The 20,795-nt window shown below is 37.0% G+C and overlaps 1 protein-coding gene and 1 long non-coding RNA gene across 2 annotated transcripts; both read right to left on the reverse strand.

The window, feature by feature from the left end:
• Positions 1-2,261: 2,261 nt before the first annotated feature.
• UGLYAH (ureidoglycine aminohydrolase) lies at positions 2,262-20,512 on the reverse strand. Its single transcript, XM_028212946.2, has 13 exons — positions 20,293-20,512; positions 20,058-20,189; positions 19,385-19,472; positions 19,231-19,307; positions 18,768-18,807; positions 18,417-18,483; positions 17,831-17,916; positions 17,541-17,622; positions 4,594-4,650; positions 4,216-4,254; positions 3,752-3,822; positions 2,715-2,768; positions 2,262-2,629 (listed from the first exon to the last, which is right to left on the reverse strand). Exons 1-13 carry the CDS (start codon positions 20,354-20,356, stop codon positions 2,560-2,562), a joined length of 927 nt encoding a protein of 308 aa, XP_028068747.2. The 5' UTR covers positions 20,357-20,512; the 3' UTR covers positions 2,262-2,559.
• Positions 9,331-10,075, reverse strand: LOC145806149 (uncharacterized). Its single transcript, XR_014348847.1, has 2 exons — positions 9,941-10,075; positions 9,331-9,617 (listed from the first exon to the last, which is right to left on the reverse strand). It is a non-coding gene; the product is annotated as an uncharacterized LOC145806149 (long non-coding RNA).
• Positions 20,513-20,795: the final 283 nt, after the last annotated feature.

The following is a 20,795-nucleotide window of genomic DNA, read 5'->3' on the forward strand; positions in this document are numbered from 1 at the left end:
AAAGTAAGCTCCACTTTAATCCTCATTGGATTGGAGTCTGGGAGGGGTATGGTGAGAACAGACGTAACATTTGGTATTATTTGCACAAAGTGGCTCCCCTCATACTCATACCCGCAACCTTAAGGTTAAAAGGCGAGTTGTTATACAACTGCAATACCAATTCAAAAGTATGATTACATTGATAAGATCAATTGAATAAACAAAAAATTCTCAAGCTTCTAATTCTTGAATGAGTGGTCCAGAAACTTAATGAAGTGCTACCTTCTATCATATTGACTAAAAACCTAAAGTAATCTCACAAGAGTTCTAAGTCAACTTCTCTTGTTTTGGCTCTGTTTGGTAGAGCTGTGGGAAAGTGATTATAATTTATAGCCAAACAGCTTATACCTTATAACTGTGAACATAAGCTGATTTTTGACTTATAAATTAAGTTTTTCCTCTCCCACTCAAAGAATAAGTTGATTTTTGACTTACAAAAAGCTATAAGCTGTATTATTAAGCTGAACCAAACACATCAAAATAGCTTAAATGAAGCTAAAAACTGAAATAAGCTGGAAATAAACCCTACCAAACAAGGCCAATAGCTTCACTAAAATTCATTGGATCCCCTTACTTCCTTTTGATGCATGACAAAGAAAAACTTTTATTGTAAAGTTGTAAAATTTACTGATTACCAGTTTTCTCTAGGAAATAATTTCAAAGATCCACTTGAATCAATATTGTATACTGTAATGATCTGGCTCAACTTGCTTCTCATACTTCTCATTAATATATATATATAGTCAATGACTAAAGGAATGTAAGATATTCATGATAGTAATGATGATTAATGGATTAATTAATGGATTAAAATGCTGATGCAAAAGTACTTGTAAAGATGGGGAAAACAACCACAAATGTTGCTTGATCAAGCAAACAGCACATTTTACTGACACCAGAACATCGTGAATGCTGTGGAATAGTTTGAATACATATACTAATTACGAGAAGTGTGGAAAGAGTCTTGACATTTAATTCCTTTAGCATCAGTGTGCACACGCGCCAGAATAAGTCCAATGTTTGCTCGCTTGTGAATTAGACGTGTCAAAGTAGTCAGTTTGAATACAGAGAAAAATAGAAAACATACTATTATCTATGAATCAAAGAAAGTATAGATTATAGGATATGAGTGTTTTCATACATAAGTTTTTAATGTTGATAAGAATATTACATTTTCTTTGTTATTATTTTAGCCAAGAAATTAATCTAATAAAATCTTTTGTGGGGAATTTCATGGCCAAAAAGAAGCATTTCAAAGATAAATCCACATAATTTCAGGACCAAGAAGAAGCATTGGAAGTGAATTTAGTGACATCGTATTGCCACTAAAGATGACTTTAAAAAAAGCACTTTCGAAAAACAAATAGAAAGATCAAAATCCTTGGCCATGAGTAGATAATGTTTATCATAATATTCCCATTTTGGAAAGGATGATATGGAAGCATCCCACCAAAGAGCATGAAAATTTTTAAGGGAAAAAGGAGTGGTGAAGGAATGGGACAGTGGTGGGGTGTTGCTCTTCCCATTTATTTGTGGGGTCACTCATTGATACATTCCTAGGTGGTCTAACAAGTGCCATGTGGAATCCTATCAACCATTTGTTCAATTACACATGATATTGTTGGGCTGCAAGGGTGTTGACCTTGGAAAGTCGGTACACAGATGTAGAGAGTGATAACAGATTGAGAAAATTGCAACACAGATGTGTTAAAAGTGATTCCAAAACTCTATCTTCTTCAACATCCCCTTTCCCTATTCCCCTCCTACTAATTGTAATACAGAGTAGTTGTTTCTTTGACTCAAACTCACATTTGGATATTCATTTCAAAATCTAATGAGTAAAGGCAACACTGTCCTTAAGACCAAGTTACTGTACCCAGAACCTATCAATAAAATACAGTAGAGAAGAAGAATGTATATCATAATGGAAGTAGCAAGTGCCATGACTGTTAGTAGTGCAAAATTACTAGTACAAATTTTCCACTCGACAATCGACAATGAACAACAAAAGGTAAAGGAAGCTTTATGCAAATTATGGAAGAGATCAAAATCAGACACTGACCATTTCAAATTCTGCAGGGATGATGCATTTGTCATGCTTTAGATCTTTTTCGCTGGGAAACTAAGAACTGGTCCTAGAATAACAGATGTTGACTCTTAGAATAAGAAAAAGGATTAGTAATATAAAAATAAAAATAAAAACTGGAAAATCTTCAAGGAACTTCAGTTAAAAAACACGAGAACAATAGACTTGCAATAAGTTGCCCTGTAGCATCATGAAACATTAGTTATCTATTGAACATGTCAGCCATGTCTACCTTTCAGCTAATTTGTATGTGCATAATTATAATTTTAACAAATGAAACAACGGAGCTACTTCAGCAAAATAAATTCATTTGGATGATTCTTTTAATGTACTGTCTACAGAACACCGATGCTAGAAGCTTCTGTTTCATCATAATTCTCTTCCTGTTGGGATCTGACATTGAAATCCATTGAGATGGTAACTAGCAGATGTGATTACAATGGGTTCCTATTTACATCTTTGTACAGCAGATAACGTGTCCTGGTTTTACCAAGTGCACCATACCTGAAAAGGCACTTAATACATTAGTATCCACTTAATTTGCTTATATTGGATATTTCTGCAAGAAAATCATATAGTAATCACGCACCACTGCGGCACAAATGGGGCCATCCAAATAGCATCACCAGCTTGAACTGGGTACCTGTTCAAGGAAAGCAACAAAAAATGCTTTCAGAAGAACAGAGTACAGAAGTGGCTGTCAAAGGAAAAAACTACCAAGATCAGCCCTTGCACGGTTCCAATGGCAGTACAACCTAATGTAATCAAAACTTGCAATCATGCTGTACTTCAATAGAAGTGTCATGATGATGCACAAACACCAGTAAAGTGCCAGGATTTCAGTTTGCCCCCCTTCTTTTATCTTTTTTCAAAAGTCAATAATTTTTGGATTAAAAAAAAACAACAGCCAAATAGTACACAATAATTTTTGGATAAGTTATTATGTGTCAACTTTTTGTTTTGTTTTTTTTGTTTTTTTTAATCTGATCGTTCTAATTTTGTCATGTCTCAGTCTATAACAACAGACAATGCATTGGACACAAATGGGAACATGGATTTTTGGCACTGTTGTCACATGTTAAGGGAACACCAATTCCAATACATGCATACACGTGTAAAGCATAATAGTGTGAATAGTGCTCAGTCAGTTCATAGAAAGAGGCACACACAATGGATTTATACACATTTATAGAAATTCGCAAACTTTCTGCGGAGAACTAGCATTAACAGCAGAAAGTGAGACTATTTAAAAAAAATTATACTAATAAATTTCTAGCTGTGAACTCAGCTATTAACATTGGGAAACAATGCCTATTGACAAGGTCAACAAGTAATTTCTTTAAAAGCAACATCGCTACTCAGAAGCTAACGGAAATAGAAGAAATTTTCATGTATTCTAGATTATTAAGAATCCTAATTCATATTTCTTGCTCATAGTGTTTTAACCAGCTGATAAAATTTGAGATGTCAATAAAAGATTACAGGGATAATTCGCCCATTGTCCCAAAATGGAAAATCAATAAAAAAAATCTGGTTGCTCTTTTTGTTTCAGGAGGTCTAAGAAGTTAGCAGTGTAAAATACAACAAACTCTCTTGCAGTCACAAGTAGTTCAATGAAATTCTTACCAGCTATCACCTAAGCGATAAATGCCCTGGCCCTCTAAAAGCAACAAACCATGCTGATTATAATGTACCTCCTGTCAAAGAGAGCAAGCAAACACATGGTAAAAATTTTCCATTCACTGGTTTAAAGAAACAGCATTTCAAGAAGCTAAAACAACAATAGTAATAATAACAACAACAACAATAACTATTGAAAAGATCATAATGTTTAACTACCCAAGTAATAAACAAGAACTTAGTTGAAATTACTTCCTGAAGATATTTAGAGAAGATTTAGTACTAAGGTGTACCAAACATCGTTTCAACTTTGAGAAATTACCATGGATTTGTTTCGCTTATGAAGTGATCAAAGTTTAGCATGAAAATAAAACATTGACTGTGAAAGTAATGTGAAGTACATAATTTGTGAATTAATATTTACGACCTTAGAGTTAAATATAGTAGTTTCAACTAGGGGGAAAAAATACCTTCACGTTAAGAAATTCTCCAGGTTGAAAATCCATGATCTGCAGCAGGAAAAAAAAAATAAAGAAAAAATAGAAAAGTCAAGCTCAAGAATTTAAAATAAATTACATCTGCAAAACCCAACTTAGTACACCTATAATGAATCCAAAATAAAAAGGGTTTAGACACAGGATTATGGACAAAACCAATGTGTCCTCCAGACAGATCTAATAAACATTAACTCAACCAACTCAGCAAGACTCTTACCGCCAAACCTCAGAGAGTTAGAACCGATATGGCATCACATAAATTTAAGGGGAAAAGTAAATTGGCATGACTAGACACGGACCATAAACCACATGAAAACATAAATTTACTCCATGATCTAAAATACGACTTACATGGATGTTGAAGTCGAAAGGCATAGAAGCAGGAAGAAGCTTCCTGAGTTCGAAAACCTGATAACAAGAAATGAAAAGTATGAAAGATGCAACATTAATGAAATAATAGTTGAAACTACTTTGCAAAAGGAAGAAACATGCCAAAAGATGTGAAGACTGCTAATTCTTCCTAAATAGGACTTGGCATAGACATGGACACGTGACACGATAGACACAAATTTTCAAAACTGCAGGACACAACAAACGAGGGACACGTACAAAACATATAATTTTATATATTTATTATATGTCATATATTTAAATATTATATATTTATTCTGTTATTTCCACAAAGAATGTGTGTGTAAATATGTGTAATTAAAATAAACAATAAAATAAAATAATTCAAAAAATAATTATACAAATCATCTCCCGAATTAAATACTTATAGAAAATAATGTCAAGGCTTGTGTCGGACAAAATCTCCTTAAAGTAGATTTCGTCCTCGCTCCGGTGTTTCGAGTTTTAACCGGCATCTACTTCTCAGGATGCAACGACTAACACTTGATTTTACAGCACTATAAAATCAAGTCTGGCGAATCAAACAATGCTATAACTCTTTCTCTTTCTTTTCCTAAAAATAAATGCATAAACAGATGCAGGAGCAACAAAGGACGAACAGAAGAAGAAAGGGAAAAAGTCTAGAAAAAAAAAATTGATACAAAATGAATTGCTGGAGCAGACATTATATAGGCAGATTGGTGGCTGTTCGAACAGGTGCCAACAGATAGGCAACTATTCGGACAGATTTCAACAGATAGAAAATTTGTTTGAACTGTTTGGACAGTTCCAAATCTGTCCAGGAAAGATTCAACAGCTTCAAACCTATTCGGGTGGGTTAGGAACTGTTTGGGTGAAGGGAAAAAATTTGGACCATTTATGTTGATTTTTGAAACCAAAAATAAAAATAAATAAATAGAGTTCAAATATATTTGACCTAAAAAGATAAGTATTGGGTCGGACAAGCCCAGCCCAGCCCAACCCAACCTCACACCACGTACTCGCGCCCAAGCCTAGCCCAGCCCGCCTGGCCGGCTGGACGAACAGCGGTGGCAGCACCCCCTTTTGGTTTTTATATTGGGTCCAATAGGTCTAACCCACTTCATCCATAACCTCACCCTTCCACAAACTTGGATACCCTTTGGGACCCATCCCAAGTATCCCAAGCTTCCCAAGCTAAGGTATATAAACTCATTCAAAACCTCAAGCCTTTTCAATGTGGGACAAGCACATGTCACAAATGTGTAGGAAATCCACCAAAAGCTAGTTCCATGAACCCGAAAATGTGCGTTGAATTCTCATTCATTCGGAAATGATTTTGAGCAACCAAAGACACGAATTTATTCACTACGCGGCATTAAACATGAACCCAATTAGAAACGTTAAAAATAACGCTTGAGTCCTACCTTAATTAATGCTCAAAGTTAGCAAAAAATAAGGTTTTTTCTAAAGTCATTTTCCAACAATCCCCCACATGAATAGAATTCACGATAACGGACATGCAAAAAGATACAGACAAAGAAAGAGAACATTAAGAAGATACACCACATTGAGATAGGTAGCTTTTCGCTTTGAACCTCTTCTAGTGAAAGCCTATCGGACTTACTGGATAACCAATGGACGCGATGCCTTGAACAATTTATATAATTATTATAGTGTATCCGCAGGCACAGTTTGGTTTTTACGGTTGTGTTCATTTTGGCCCTAAACAACGCCTGGTAATTCATGAGTGCTCTAGAGAATTTAGCCTTCTCAATTCTCACAGAACCGGCCCAGTTCACACTCATAAAGGTGACTTCTTATTAAGAGTATCCTGCTATACCCCACTTGGATGTCTATAAGAATCATTAAAAGCAAAGCTTATCCTACTAACGCTGCAGGTATCATTCTTTTTATCATAGAAATGGGTAGGAGTAAACTGTTATTTTAGAGAATTCAAGATTAGGGAATGATTAGAATATCATTCCCTATTTATATTAATGAAGATTAATAATTACAAGGAAACCCTAAGGCATAAAATAATTGCAAAATAATAACCCAAATAATCATATATTATTCTAACACTCTCCCTCAAGCTGGTGCGAAGATATCTCTCATGCCCAGCTTGCTTAAGATGTCATGAAATGGCTTATTCTCAACTCCCTTGGTGAGGATGTCAACAAGTTGTTCACCAGACTTCACAAAGGGAGTACATATTGTGCCACTAGTGAGTTTCTCCTTAATGAAGTGGCGATCAATCTCAACATGTTTTGTCCTGTCATGTTGAATCGGATTGTGAGCAATGTTGATAGCAGCCTTATTATCACAGTATAACCGCATAGAGTCTGTCTGATCAATACCTAGATCACTCAACAATAACCTGATCCATAAGAGCTTACACACCCCTTGTGTCATAGCTCTAAACTCAGCTTTTGCACTCGACCTGGCAACCACATTCTGTTTCTTACTCCTCCAAGTAATTAGATTGCCTCCAACAAAGGTGCAATACCCTGAAGTCGATCTCCAATCAGTCACTGATCCAGCCTAGTCAGCATCTGCATAGGCTTTTACATGAAGATGATCATACCTTGAAAAATAAAGACCCTTATCAGGAGCAAACTTCAAGTACCTCAAAATTCGCATGACAGCCTCGAAGTGAATCTGATGAGGAGAATGCATAAACTGACTAACCACACTGACAGCAACAGCAATATCAGGACGAGAGTGAGATTGATAAATGAGTTTACCCACTAATCGCTGATAGCTCCCCTTATCAACAGTTGCTCCTCCTTCATCATCCCCCAATTTCTGATTGGGTTCTAGAGGAGTGTCATAGGTCTTATAGCAGAGCATCCCAGTTTCCTTCAACAAATCAAGCACATACTTCCTTTGTGAGATAAATATCTCATCCTTGGAGCGAGCAACTTCAATTCCCAGAAAATACTTCAAGCTCCCCAAGTCTTTGATCTCAAACTCACGGGCTAAATATTTCTTCAACGGAGGAATTTCCTCACTATCATCACCTGTAAGAACTATGTCATCTACATAAACAATAAGTGTTGTAGTCTTACTAAGTGAGGAATGTTTCACAAACAATGTGTGATCTGCTTGACTCTGTTTGAAGCCATATTTAAGCATAGCCTGAGTGAATCTCTCAAACCAAACTCTCAGAGACTGCTTGAGACCATATAATGGCTTCCGAAGCCTACATACTTTGCCTTCTGCCTGATGATCCTCAAAACCAAGAGGAATGTCCATATATACCTCTTCTTCGAGGTTACCATGGAGAAAGGCATTCTTTACATCAAACTGATGAAGTAGCCAATCTAGATTAGCTGCTAAAGAGAAAAACACTCTGACTGAATTCATTTTAGCCACTGGTGCAAAGGTCTCCTGATAGTCAACGCCATACGTCTGAGTGAACCCTTTTGCCACAAGTCTAGCCTTGTAATGCTCAATAGAACCATCTGCTTTGTGTTTCACAGTATACACCCATTTACATCCCACAGGTCGTTTGCCCTTAGGTAACTCAGTCAATTCCCAAGTACCATTCTTCCTAAGTGCTTTCATTTCCTCAATCATGGCAAGTTTCTACTCAGAGGTAGCAAGAGCATCCTGAAAATGGTTAGGAATGCTAACAGAGGAAATATTGGACACAAATGCTTTATATGAGGACGACAAATGAGAGTAGGACACAAAATTTGAGATAGGATGTTGAGTACAAGACCTCACACCCTTTCTCTTAGCAATCGGAACATCAAGATCAATGGACTCAAGAGATTCAAAGGTACCTGGACTCTCATCAGAAGCAGGAGATGACAGTGGAGGAGCAGAAGTGGTCTCTTGTATCCAGTTAACTTTCTATCTGTCTTTGTCCTTGACATAAACTTGCCCTTTCCTATCCTGGGTGACATTGGGTTCTGCAGTCCCAGTATGAGATGGTGATGCAAGAACAACTAGTTCCACCATAGGAATCACAGGAATCACTTCACACCAAGGCTCCCCCTGAAAGGAGGACTGTGACACCGGAAAGGACAAGAAATAAGACTGGGACTCAAAGAATGTGACATCCATGGACACAAACCACTTACGAGAAGGAAGGTGATAACACTTATACCCTTTTTGAGTAGGAGAGTACCCAAGGAAAACACATTTGAGGGAGCGAGGGTCCAACTTACCACGAGAAGAAGAGTGATTATGGACAAAACAGACAACCAAATATTTTAGGAGGAATAGAAAACAAGGACTGGGAACCTAGGAGGACTTGAAGAGGAGCTCGTTTTTGCAAGACCTGAGTAGGAAGATGATTAATAAGATGGGCAGCAATGAGAACAGCGTCACCCCAATAGGACCGAGGCACACTCATAGAAAAACACATGCACCGAGCTATGTCAAGAAGATGGTGATTCTTGCGTTCCGCCACCCCATTTTGTTGAGGGGTATTGGTGCAAGAGGTCTGATGGATAATGCCATGAGTAGAAAAATATTGCCCTAACCCGGAATCTATGTATTCACCCCATTATCAGAACAGAATATTTTGACTGTAGCCCCAAACTGAGTACAAATCATCCTGTGAAAATTGTGGAACACAGAGAAAATCTCACTCGTCTTTCATGAGATACATCCAAGTAATACGAGAAAAATCATCAATAAATGTAACAAACCAGCGATGACCTTTCACAAACACAACACGAGATGGACCCCAAACATCAGAATGTATTAATGAGAAAGGAACTAGACTTTTATTAAAACTGGGAGCAAAAGAAGCTCTGTGTTGTTTGCCAAGCTGACAAGATTCACAAAGAAATTCTTGTTTGAAAAACCAGATGGAAATAAATGCTTAAGAAAATACAAAGAAGGATGCCCAAGACGCCGATGTCACAACCATATATCATTGGTGGTAGTAGGATGCATGGTGGAAGAATGAGCAAGCTTGTCCGGTTGATCCAAGAAATAGAGACCATTTTCTGCACTACCACTGATATCATCCTCCTCGTGACACGGTCCTGAAAAAGACAATGATCAGGAAAAAATGTCACACTACAATTCAAATCCTTTGTAATACGACTCAAGGATAGTGGGTAAACAGAAAAATTGGGAACATGGAGAACAGGAGAGAGAGGTAAAGTAGGAGTGACATGGACTAAACCTTTCCCAGAAATAGAAGAAACAGTACCAACTACAATCCTAACTTTGTCCTGACCTGAAGAGGGCTTATAAGCAGAGAAAAGATCAGAGGAACCGGACATATGATCTGAGGCACCAGAATTAATAATCCAAGGCAAAGACTTATGAGACAGGAAAACACAAGGAGAAGAGGCTAAGTTACCTGAGCGGGCAAATGGCGAGAAAAATGTACTGAGAGCAATAGAAGACCGGCGGTCCAACAATTGACGTAGAACATCCTCAAGCTCATGAGTAGTCATGCCAGAGAGATCATCAAAAACCTGGCCAACGGAAGCAGAATTAGAATCACGTGTATCAATAGCACTAGACTGATGGGCTCGTGGATAGGAACCATGTCCTCTAGACTAGCCTAACCGACCGCCTCTAGAACCAGACCGATCACCTCGACCCCCGGATGGAGTCCCATGAAGCTTCCAACACATCTCACGAGTATGTCGCGGCTTCTTACAGTAATCACAAAATACAGACTCCTTGGCGGCAGACGGAGGAATAGGAGTTGGGCTGAAGCCATCTCTAGAGGTAGACAATAATGCTGAGCGGTCGGTAGAGACAGGGGACATCATAGCAGACCGACGACTCTCCTCATTCTGGACATGGGCAAAGGCCTCATGAAGTGAAGGAAGAGTGTCCATACTCAGAACCCGACTCCGAACCGGATCATACTCCACGTTAAGACTAGCCAGAAACTTGAAGACCCTTTCTTGTGCAATAAACTTCCTGTACCCGACTGAATCAGCAGTGCAAATAGGTTTATAGTCCTGCAGGTGATCAAGGCATTTCCAGCCATTGGTGAGAAAGGTGAAGTACTGAAGAACCGTCTGCTCCCCCTGAACAGAGCTCTCAATAGAGCGGCGTAACTCAAATGCCTGTGAGAAATTCCCTTTGCAGGAATAAGTGGTAGCCACAGCATCCCAAACATCCTGGGCAGTCTCCATAGATAAGTAGCCCTCGCCAATGTCTGGCACCATCGAATGAATAAGCCAACCCATAATCAAAGAGTTGTTAATCTCCCATTGGTCATAACTCGGGCCAGTTGTGCTGGGTGCCTGTATCCGGCCATCCACATACCCCATCTTCCCTCTGCTCTTCAAAAACATAGTCAAACTCTGCGACCACGCGAGACAGTTCTGACCATTAAATAGAGAGGTAGTGATTTTAAGACTAGGGTTGGGGTTATCAGTCATAGTAATAGGTATAGGAAAACTCTCACTCCTAGGTGTCTGAAAAAGTAGTGGACACATCGATGGTATCTGCCATAGATACTGTACTACTGAACCCTCAACAAAACTAGTGCCAATCACAAACCCAGAAGGTGGAGGAATATAAACACAATGACCACTAAGAAAATTAAAGACTTAAAATCTCATTAACTTTTCTTTTCTTTTTTTTTACAGCATTGATTTTTTTTTATATATATATTTTAAGGAGAAAGGGAAAAACGAAGCAGCTGTTGAATACCGAATGTAACTCAGATCATCACGTAACTCAGGGAAGCAGAGGTAGGTGTCGACAGGGACAGACGACAACAACAAACCCTTTCTCATCCCTCGTCGACAACGCTAAGGCCAGGAGGCCTGACGTCAGTGCCCGACTAGGCTGGGAGAGCCCAACGACTGGCTCTGTGATGGCTCTGTGTGTGACGACTGGTTCTATGGCGACTGGTTCTGTGATGGTTGGCTCTGTGATGAGAACCAGAGGGATGTGACGCCTGGTTCTAGGGTGGCGATGGTGGTGATTGACGACTGTATGGGTGAGTACTTTAGGTTTTAGGGTTTGGCTCTGATACCATGCTATTTTAGAGAATTCAAGATTAGGGAATGATTGGGATATCATTCCCTATTTATATTAATGAAGATTAATAATTACAAGGAAGCCCTAAGGCATAAAATAATTACAAAATAATAACCCAAATAATCATATATTATTCTAACATAAACCTCCTTAGTGATTCGTGAAGTCATCCATAATTCAGTTGTCTCTTTGAACCTAGATCTTGGGATCTCCAGTCAACTAGATTAGGTTGCCATTATGGCGACTTTAAGTAATAGGCTTTAATCTCATTCCCCTCGATAAATGGTACACTTGCTCTCTGGCTAGCCCTCTAGTCAATGGATCCACAATATTCTCTTTTGACTTTATATATTCTATGGAAATTATTCCATGTGAGAGCAAATGCCTAACGGTATTATGTCTTCGACGAATGTGTCGAGACTTACCGTTATACATATGATTCTGTGCCCGCCCTATTGCTGCTTCACTATCACAATGAATGCATATAGCTGGCACAAGTTTAGGCCACATTGAAATGTCTTCTAAGAAATTACGAAGCCATTCTACTTCTTCTCCTGTTTTATCTAATGCGATAAACTCAGATTCCATTATCGACTTAGTTATGCATGTCTCCTTAAAAAATTTCCAAGAGACTGCAATACCTCCTAGGGTAAAGACGTATCCACTAGTGGATTTTGAGTCTTTAGCATCCAATATCCAATTTGTATCACTGTACCCCTCAAGTACTGCTGGATATTTGGTATAATAAAGTCCATAATTCTGGGTATGTCTTAGATACCTAAGTACCCTAATTATCGTTTTCCAATGATCGGACCCTGGATTACTTGTGTACCTACTCAATTTGCTTACAACATAGCTAAATCTAGCATTGTGCAATTCATCAAGTACATCAAGCTTCCAATTATCCGAGAGTACTCTAATTGTGATATGCCTGCACCTGTATTTTTTGACAAATGAAGACTAATGTCAACAAGTGTTTTAGCAGGACGATCGTCATGCTTTTCAAATTTTTCCAAAATCTTCTCAACATAGTGAGACTGAAATAAAGCATATCTTTCAGATGTTCTAGTAATTTTTACTCCTAGAATTACATCTGCTACTCCCAGATTTTTCATGTCAAACTTTTTGTTCAACATTTTCTTTGTGGATTTAATCTTGTCATTATTGCTTCCAATAATAAGCATGTCAATCACATAAAGACAAACTATGACATAGCCTTTGTCTGTGCTTTTAACATAGACGCATTTGTCACATTCGTTTATCTTAAAACCATCCGAAAGCATAGCGTGATCAAATTTTTCATGCCATTGTTTCGGAGCTTGTTTTAATCCATAAAGGGATTTGACAAGTTTACAAACCTTTTTCTCTTGGCCGGGAACTTGAAACCCTTCCAGTTTTTCCACATAGATTTCCTCATCTAACTCGCCATTCAAAAAAGTTGTTTTAACATCCATTTGATGTATTTCCAAATTATACAAAGCTGCAATCGCAATCAACATGTGAATAGATGTTATTCTTGTCACTGGTGAATAGGTGTCAAAATAATCAAGGTCTTCCTTCTGCCTGTATCCCTTAACAACAAGCCTAGCCTTGTATTTATCTATTGAACTATCTGCTTTCATTTTTCTCTTGAATATTCACTTATATCCAAGAGGTTTACACCCTGGTGGAAGATCCACCAGTTCCCAAGCATGATTTTGCAGTATTGATTCAATTTCACCATTCACAACTTCTCTCCACAATGGAGCTTTAGGACTTGGCATTGCTTCCTTGAAGTTTTGAGGCTCGTTTTCTAACAGGTATGTCAAAAAATTTGGACCAAATGATTTAGAAATCCTAGCCCTCTTGCTACGTCTAGGTTTATCTGATTCATTATCATTGTGGTCTTCACTGCTACCCATAGCAGTATCAAAAGTTCTTTTATTTGAACTTTTCTCTTCAGTTTCCTTGCATGGAAAAATGTGTTAAAAAACGACGCATTTCTTTCGGATTTTCAAATCTATGAATTAAAAATCTATATGCACTACTATTATTGGCATAACCAATGAACACACAACCAACGGTCATTGGTCATATCTTAGTCGTTTTGGGACTAGGGACTACCACCTTGGTCAAACACCCCCACACTTTGAGGTAATTGTAGGTAGGTCGTCGACCTTTCCATCCTTCATAAGGTGTTTGATTAACTTTCTTGTGGGGTACCCTGTTAAGGATAAAGTTAGCAGACAAAATTGCCTCCTCCACAAGTTCTAAGATAACCCTGAACTAATCAACATCGCATTCATTATCTCTTTAAGGATTTGATTCTTTTAAGGATTCGATTCTTTCTCTCAGCAACTCCATTTGACTAAGGAGAATAGGGTGCAGTGGTTTGATGAATTATACCATGTTCAGAACCAAATTTTTCAAATGGTGCATCATACTCACCACCTCTGTCACTCCTCACTATCTTAATAGTTTTACCAAGTTGATTTTCAACCTCAAGTTTATATTGTCTAAAAGCTTCTATGGCTTCATCTTTACTTCTCAAAAAGTAAACATAGTAATATCGAGTGCAATTATCAATAAAAGTAATAAAGTATTTCTTACCTCCTCTAGTTTGAATAAAATTTTAAATCACAGATATCTGTATGAATTAAACTTAGAGGTTCAGTACTTCTTTCAACTTTATTAAATGATGCCTTAGTGAGTTTTGCCTCAACACAAACCTCACATTTATGATTAGGATCAAATTTTAAGTTTGGTAAACATTCTAAAACAACAAATCTACGCAAAGAATTAAAATTAACATGTCATAATCTACCATGCTATAAAAAAGAAGACTCAGCAATATAAACAGAAGATGTGTTCTTATTATAAAAAGCCAAATTAGGTACAACAGTATTTACATTGAGCTTAAAAAGCCCATCACTCATGTAATCTCGCCCCACATACATTCCACTCTTGGAGAGTCAACTTTATCAGATTCAAAGACTAATTTAAAACCCATTCTTGATCAACAATGACCCAGAAATCAAATTCTTGCGAATCTCTGGCACATGAAGTACATTGTTAACAGTGAGTTATTTTCCCAAGGTCATTTTCAGCACAATCTTTCCTTGTCCTTCTACAGTTAAAGTGGAGGAGTTTCTCATAAAAAGTTGTTCCCCACTTTCCACCACTTTGTAGGTTGTGAACATCTTCTTATCTGCACAGACATGGCGGGTTGCTCTAGTATCCACCCACCATTTCTTGGGATTGCCCACCAAGTTTCCTTCAGAGACAACTGCAACAAGATTGATGTCTGCCACTCCATCGGAAAGATAAAAATCCTCGGCTATGTTGGCTTGTGCTGCTTTTTTGCTTGAACTCCCTCCGTCCTTGCGAACGTGACAATCCTTAGCGCGATGCCCATCTTTGCCGCACACAAAACACTTGCCTTTGAACCTTTTGTTGAGCCCGTTGTTGATCCCTTTGATCTTACTAGTGGATCCTTGTTTGGGACCATTGCCAACATGCTTCCGCTTCTTGTTGTTGAACTTTGACCCATGTTCATGTTCCACAACATTTGCTTTAGCCTGCATGGCATTTCCTGACTTCTTGTTCGAACCACGGTTGTCCTCCTCAAGCCTGAGTCACACAATCAATTCCTCAAATTTCATCTCCTTGCTCTTATGCTTTAGATAATTCTTGAATTCTTTCCAAGATGGTAGCAATTTTTAAATGTTGCCGCAACCTGGAAAGATTCACTGAGAACCATCCCTTCCGCATGTATGTCATAGAGAATTAATTAGAGATCTGGAACCTGGCTAATAACCGTCTTGGAATCCATCATTTTAAAATCCAGAAAACGGCCGACAACAAATTTCTTTATGCCGACGTCCTCTGTTTTATACTTATGATCTAGAGATTCCCACAGTTTTTTAGCAATGCTTGTAACACTATATACATTATACAGTGTATTGTCCAACCCATTGAGGATATAATTCCGACATAGAAAATCACCATGTTTTCATGCATCGACTGCGACAATCACTTGTCGGTTAGTTTCAACCTCGTTCAGTGCCGGTGCTGGTGCCTTTTCATGAGTGCAGCGAGCCAAATTCAATGTCGTAAGATAAAACATCATTTTTTGTTACCATCTTTTAAAATCATTTCTATTGAATTTTTCTGGCTTCTCCTCATGATTTACTGGTACTGCCGGAGTCATCACTGGCACAACAGGTGTGGGGGTCGGAGTACTAAAGGTCTCAGTACTGTTAGCTGTCATATTTTTGACAAAATAAAAATGTACCAATCACAAATTTATACACAAGAAATCACACACAAAATATACAGAAAAAATATTTTGTAACAAAATTACAATGATAAACAGTATATTACTACTATTTATCAAATAAATCATTAAACAGTATATTACTACTATTTAAGAAATTAAACAGTATATGATTACTATTTAATTTCCCGAAACAAAATATTTGTCTGTCTTACACAATTAAATAAAAAATAGAAAATCTACTTTAAGATTGTTATTTCCACAAAGGATGTATGTGTAAACATGTGTAATTAAAATAAATAATAAAATAAAATAATTATATAAATTATCTCCTGAATTAAATGCTTACAGAAAATAATGTTGAGGCTTGTGTTAGACACAATCTCCTTAAAGTATATTTTGCCCTCGCTCCGGTGCTTCGAGTTTTAACCGACGTCTACTTCCCAGGATGCAACGACTAACACTTGATTTTACAGCACTATAAAATCAAGTCTAGTGAACCAAACAATGTTGTAACTCTTTCTCTTTCTTTTCCTAAAAAATAAATGCAGAAACAGATGCAGGAGTAACAGAGGACGAACAGAAGAAGAAAGGAAAGAAGTCTGGAAAAAAAAAAATTTAATACAAAATGAATTGCTGGAGCAGACATTATATAGACAGGTTGGTGGCTGTTTGAACAGGTGCCAACAGATAGAAAATCTGTTTGAACTGTTTGGAAAGTTCCAGATCTGTCTGGGAAAGATTAAACAATTTCAAACCTATTCGGGTGGGTTAGGAACTGTTTGGGTGAAAGGAAAAAATTTGGACCATTTATTTTGATTTTTGAAACCAAAAATATAAATAAATAAATAAAGTTCAAATGTATTTCGCCCAAAAAGATAAGTATTGGGCCAGACAAGCCCAACCCAACCTGCCTGACCGACCGGGTAGACGACGGCGGCACGCGCGCGTGTGGTTTTTATATTGGGTCCAATGGGTCTAGCCCACTTCACCCATAACCTGACCCTTTCACAAACTTGGGTACCCCTTGGGGCCCATCCCAAGTATCCCAAGTTAAGGTATATAAACTCATTCAAAACCTCAAGCCTTTCCAATGTGTGACAAGTACATTTCACAAATGTATAGGAAACCCATCAAAAGCTAGTTCCACGAACCCGAAAACACACGTTAAATTCTCATTCACCCGAAAATGGTTTTGAGCAGCCAAATACACGAATTTATTCACTACACAGCATTAAACATAAACCCAATTAGAAACGTTAAAAATAACGCTTAGGTCCCACCTTAATTAATCCTCAAAGTTAGCAAAAAATAAGGTTTTTTCTAAAGCCATTTTCCAACATATTCTATGTCAAACATTTATCCTTATCAAATTCATTAACCTTGGTTATGCTACACTGATGGAAAAATATAAAAATGAATAAATAATGTATGTCCCCAACGTATCCATCACGTGTTACTTCCTTCAACGAGTTTGACATGTGTTCAAAGAGGGATATGTGCTTCATTGCACCAAACAATAGCAATTTTTAAATAAATAAATAAAAGGAGTAAACTATGCCCTTCCAATTTCTCTCCTTTTCCTTTTTTCTTTTTTCCAAAACTGAAAGAATTTCCGGAACAATGGACCTTTTATTTTTCTAATTAAGAACTATTATTTAGAACCTCGTAGAATAATAAATAATTGACAACTTACCTCACCAGGAGTTTCAAGAACCGGTTGCTTGTCTGTCGAACTAACAATCTGGTCAGGGATATAATTTTCCAGGTAAGCATGCCTAAGAGGAAAAGTAACAAAAGAACCAGTTACTAAACCTCGAAACAGCAATTATGGTCCTAGAAACATTGATATTTGATCACACTGATAGACACCAGGTAAGGGCATTCTAAGTGAATCCAGTGCCAACACACCATGAAGACGAGAAAAGTTTAACAAGAATGTCATAGCAACCATTGACCCATTCTTAGAGTAAGGGGAAAAATAACCTTCTTTCAAATACAACTAGAGTAGCAGATGCATCACACTTGACAGAATGTTCTAAATTTGAAGGTAGATAGGCATATGAATCCACCTACATTTAAAAGATAAACAGCATCAAAATTTCTAAAGCTTTTATTGACAGGACCATCTATAAATTCAGTTTGAAAGACATTAATCATAATAAAATTTTTTGGCATTAGTAACTCTATAAAATTTACAACCTGAAGTACAACAATCATTACAAATATCAACATATGCCCAACTGATAATCTCAAACAATAAATTGAAAATTTAGGCAAGCATACATGCAAAACCAGCATCCATCACTTAGCAAAAAAGCCAAATTTAAAAATTATCGTTGGTAACAATGTGTACTGTAAATTATTTTAGTACTAACTTTTGACTTACATTAGGTAACATGTAACACATTATATATTGTGAAAACACATTATCTGACAATAAAACTGCTGATGTGAAAATAAAAGCATCTCATTCCCTCTTACATTAAAAGAGATAGGCCAGTATGTAAACATAATATTCCGAACTATGAGCAACAGTGCATGAAAAAAAAGATTAGTTCAGCTCTCTTACTATCAGTTTGTGGCTAACTCCTGACACATTGGTGAGTGTCAAAGTACCCTGAACCACAAATATGAACCTAAACGTAAATTGGACAACATGAATTAGGTCCAATTCATAGTATAACCTGACAATAGTGGCTTTAGACTTTGTTTACATATTAAGATATCAACAATGATAGAGACCACTAAAAGTGGTGCTCTAAAACAACCACTAATGATGTGGCATCTATTTTTTTTTAAAAACCCACTGCCACGTCATTAGTGGTGGCACTAATTAGTGCTCCCACACATTTTCCTTAAGATATACTAAAATCAATTCATGAAGAACAATTTTCCAAGCAGTCTCAAGAAACATTGACACCTCTCTACATCGCGTGGAGGCAGCCCTGATCTTGAATTTTCTGCAACCAAAAATGGATAATTAAAATAAAAAACACAAATCATCATTGTAAAACAGTGAATTTGGCAGACAACTGTAACTTGTAAAACTAAATGCGTTATATCATCAAGAACAAATCAACTCTCTATCATAGCATGACAACAGTGTAGGATAGGAATACCTCAACTTTAGGGTTGTGATTGGTTCATTGGAATGAAGGTGGATTGGAATGGAATGGTCATTCCTTAGCCTCCTTATGGAATGACCAGTCCCTTACAATGATGAGTGGTGATTCCATTTGCAATATATTTTTCATAACTCTTTTTAGTGAATTAAACATGAGAATGGATATATTGGTGGAACAACCATTCCATTCCAACACACTCCAATGAACCAAACATAGCATAAATGCAAAACTAAAAATAGTCAAATCACTCAACCACACCTTGCATCTTTGCCAGGTACATAACAAAATGTGCCCCCGCCGCAGGTGAGATAAGATATGCTCCCAATGTATTCGTCCTATTATATCAATCCAATTAACCAAGTCCACAATATCCAAAACATGTATCAAAATGCTGAATTGTAATAGAATATACCAATCAGGTAAAAGGCTGAACACATGACTTTCAGGTGTAATTAAAGCATGATCTCTTTTATAAACACTGCGAGTAAACCCAGGCAAATCTGCCTCAAAAAAAAAAAAAAACAAATTAGCTTCGATAAATCCATGTTGCTCTAAAACACAAGTAGCAAATTGATCAATGGCATTCATCAGTTACCCCTAAGCTGAAGATGCTTTATACTCCATTACGTTTCCACACAACGATAGTGAGAGGAAATAAATCAAATTCTTGTACTTTATATTTTCCATCTCTCATTATCTGAAGTAAACTGAAACGAAACCCTAATGTGACCATCTATCTTTATTAATAGTACAGACTCAAATTCACTTTTTTTTTCAATATTTTTGTAATTGTTGCCTTTTATTTATTTGGGTTTTTGTTCTTGTGATTTTACTCGTTATATCAGAATTAAACATTGCAAATTTGCAATGACATGTTAACTGAGTGAAATTCAAGAACTTTTCACTTTAAAGAAAATAGCAATCCTATATATACCTGAAACTCTTCTTCTCAACATTGATGACTCAAATGAAATGCTACCAAAACCCAAAGCAATGCAAAACATAAATAGCAAAAAAAATTCCCATTTTTATTTTCTTGGCTACCAAACAGAGAAATCTTCTTCCTAGTTAGAAAAAGGACTGACCTTGTAAATGAGAAGGAGAAAGAGTGGGGTTCGTGACTTTCCAGTAGAGAGGTTGTGAGTTGGATTCGGGTTTGATGATTGACGTCGGTGCAGAACAGAATCCATCTTGAGTAACTCCAAATTTCAGAAAACCTGGGAAAGTTCGAGAGATTGATAGAAAAACTTCATTAAAATGGTTTGTTTGGCAGATAGGAAAGTTCAGAGAAAAATATATAAAATATTTGATTGAGTTTACTGAGAATGATTGAAAGAAGGAATAGTTGTTGGGCTGAAAGGGATGACGCTGATGAACCCTGCATCTTTTCTGTAAGATCTGGTTATGGTTCTGTGTGGTGTGATGTGGTGCTTATGGTTCAGTAGTTGTGAGTGGGAGTTGAGTCAGCTGGACTTTGGTTGGACGTGGGAGTTGATGGAATCACAGCTTGATTTAATACAGAAAATTGTTATTGGAAAGGGTTTTTTTTATTGTATTTTTAAAACTAGGTTAATTTTTACGGAATTCCAAAACTAAGTTAAAACGTTATTACTATTCGCGCTTTTACTGTTAGGAGGCCAAAAGTTGATGAATATTGAAATCGTTATTTGAAATCGCGATTTTAATTAAGAAAACGCTTTTCCAAATCGCGCTTTTAACATAAAAAAAATTTCTAAAGAAAACGCTATTTAAAATAACGCTTTTACTGTGCACATAATAATTTTTTTTTTTTTTTTTTAAAAAACGCCATTTGAAATGGCGTT

This window comes from Camellia sinensis, chromosome 13 (assembly GCF_055761805.1).
Source record: "Camellia sinensis isolate YWXY chromosome 13, ASM5576180v1, whole genome shotgun sequence".
Lineage (NCBI taxonomy): Eukaryota > Viridiplantae > Streptophyta > Magnoliopsida > Ericales > Theaceae > Camellia > Camellia sinensis.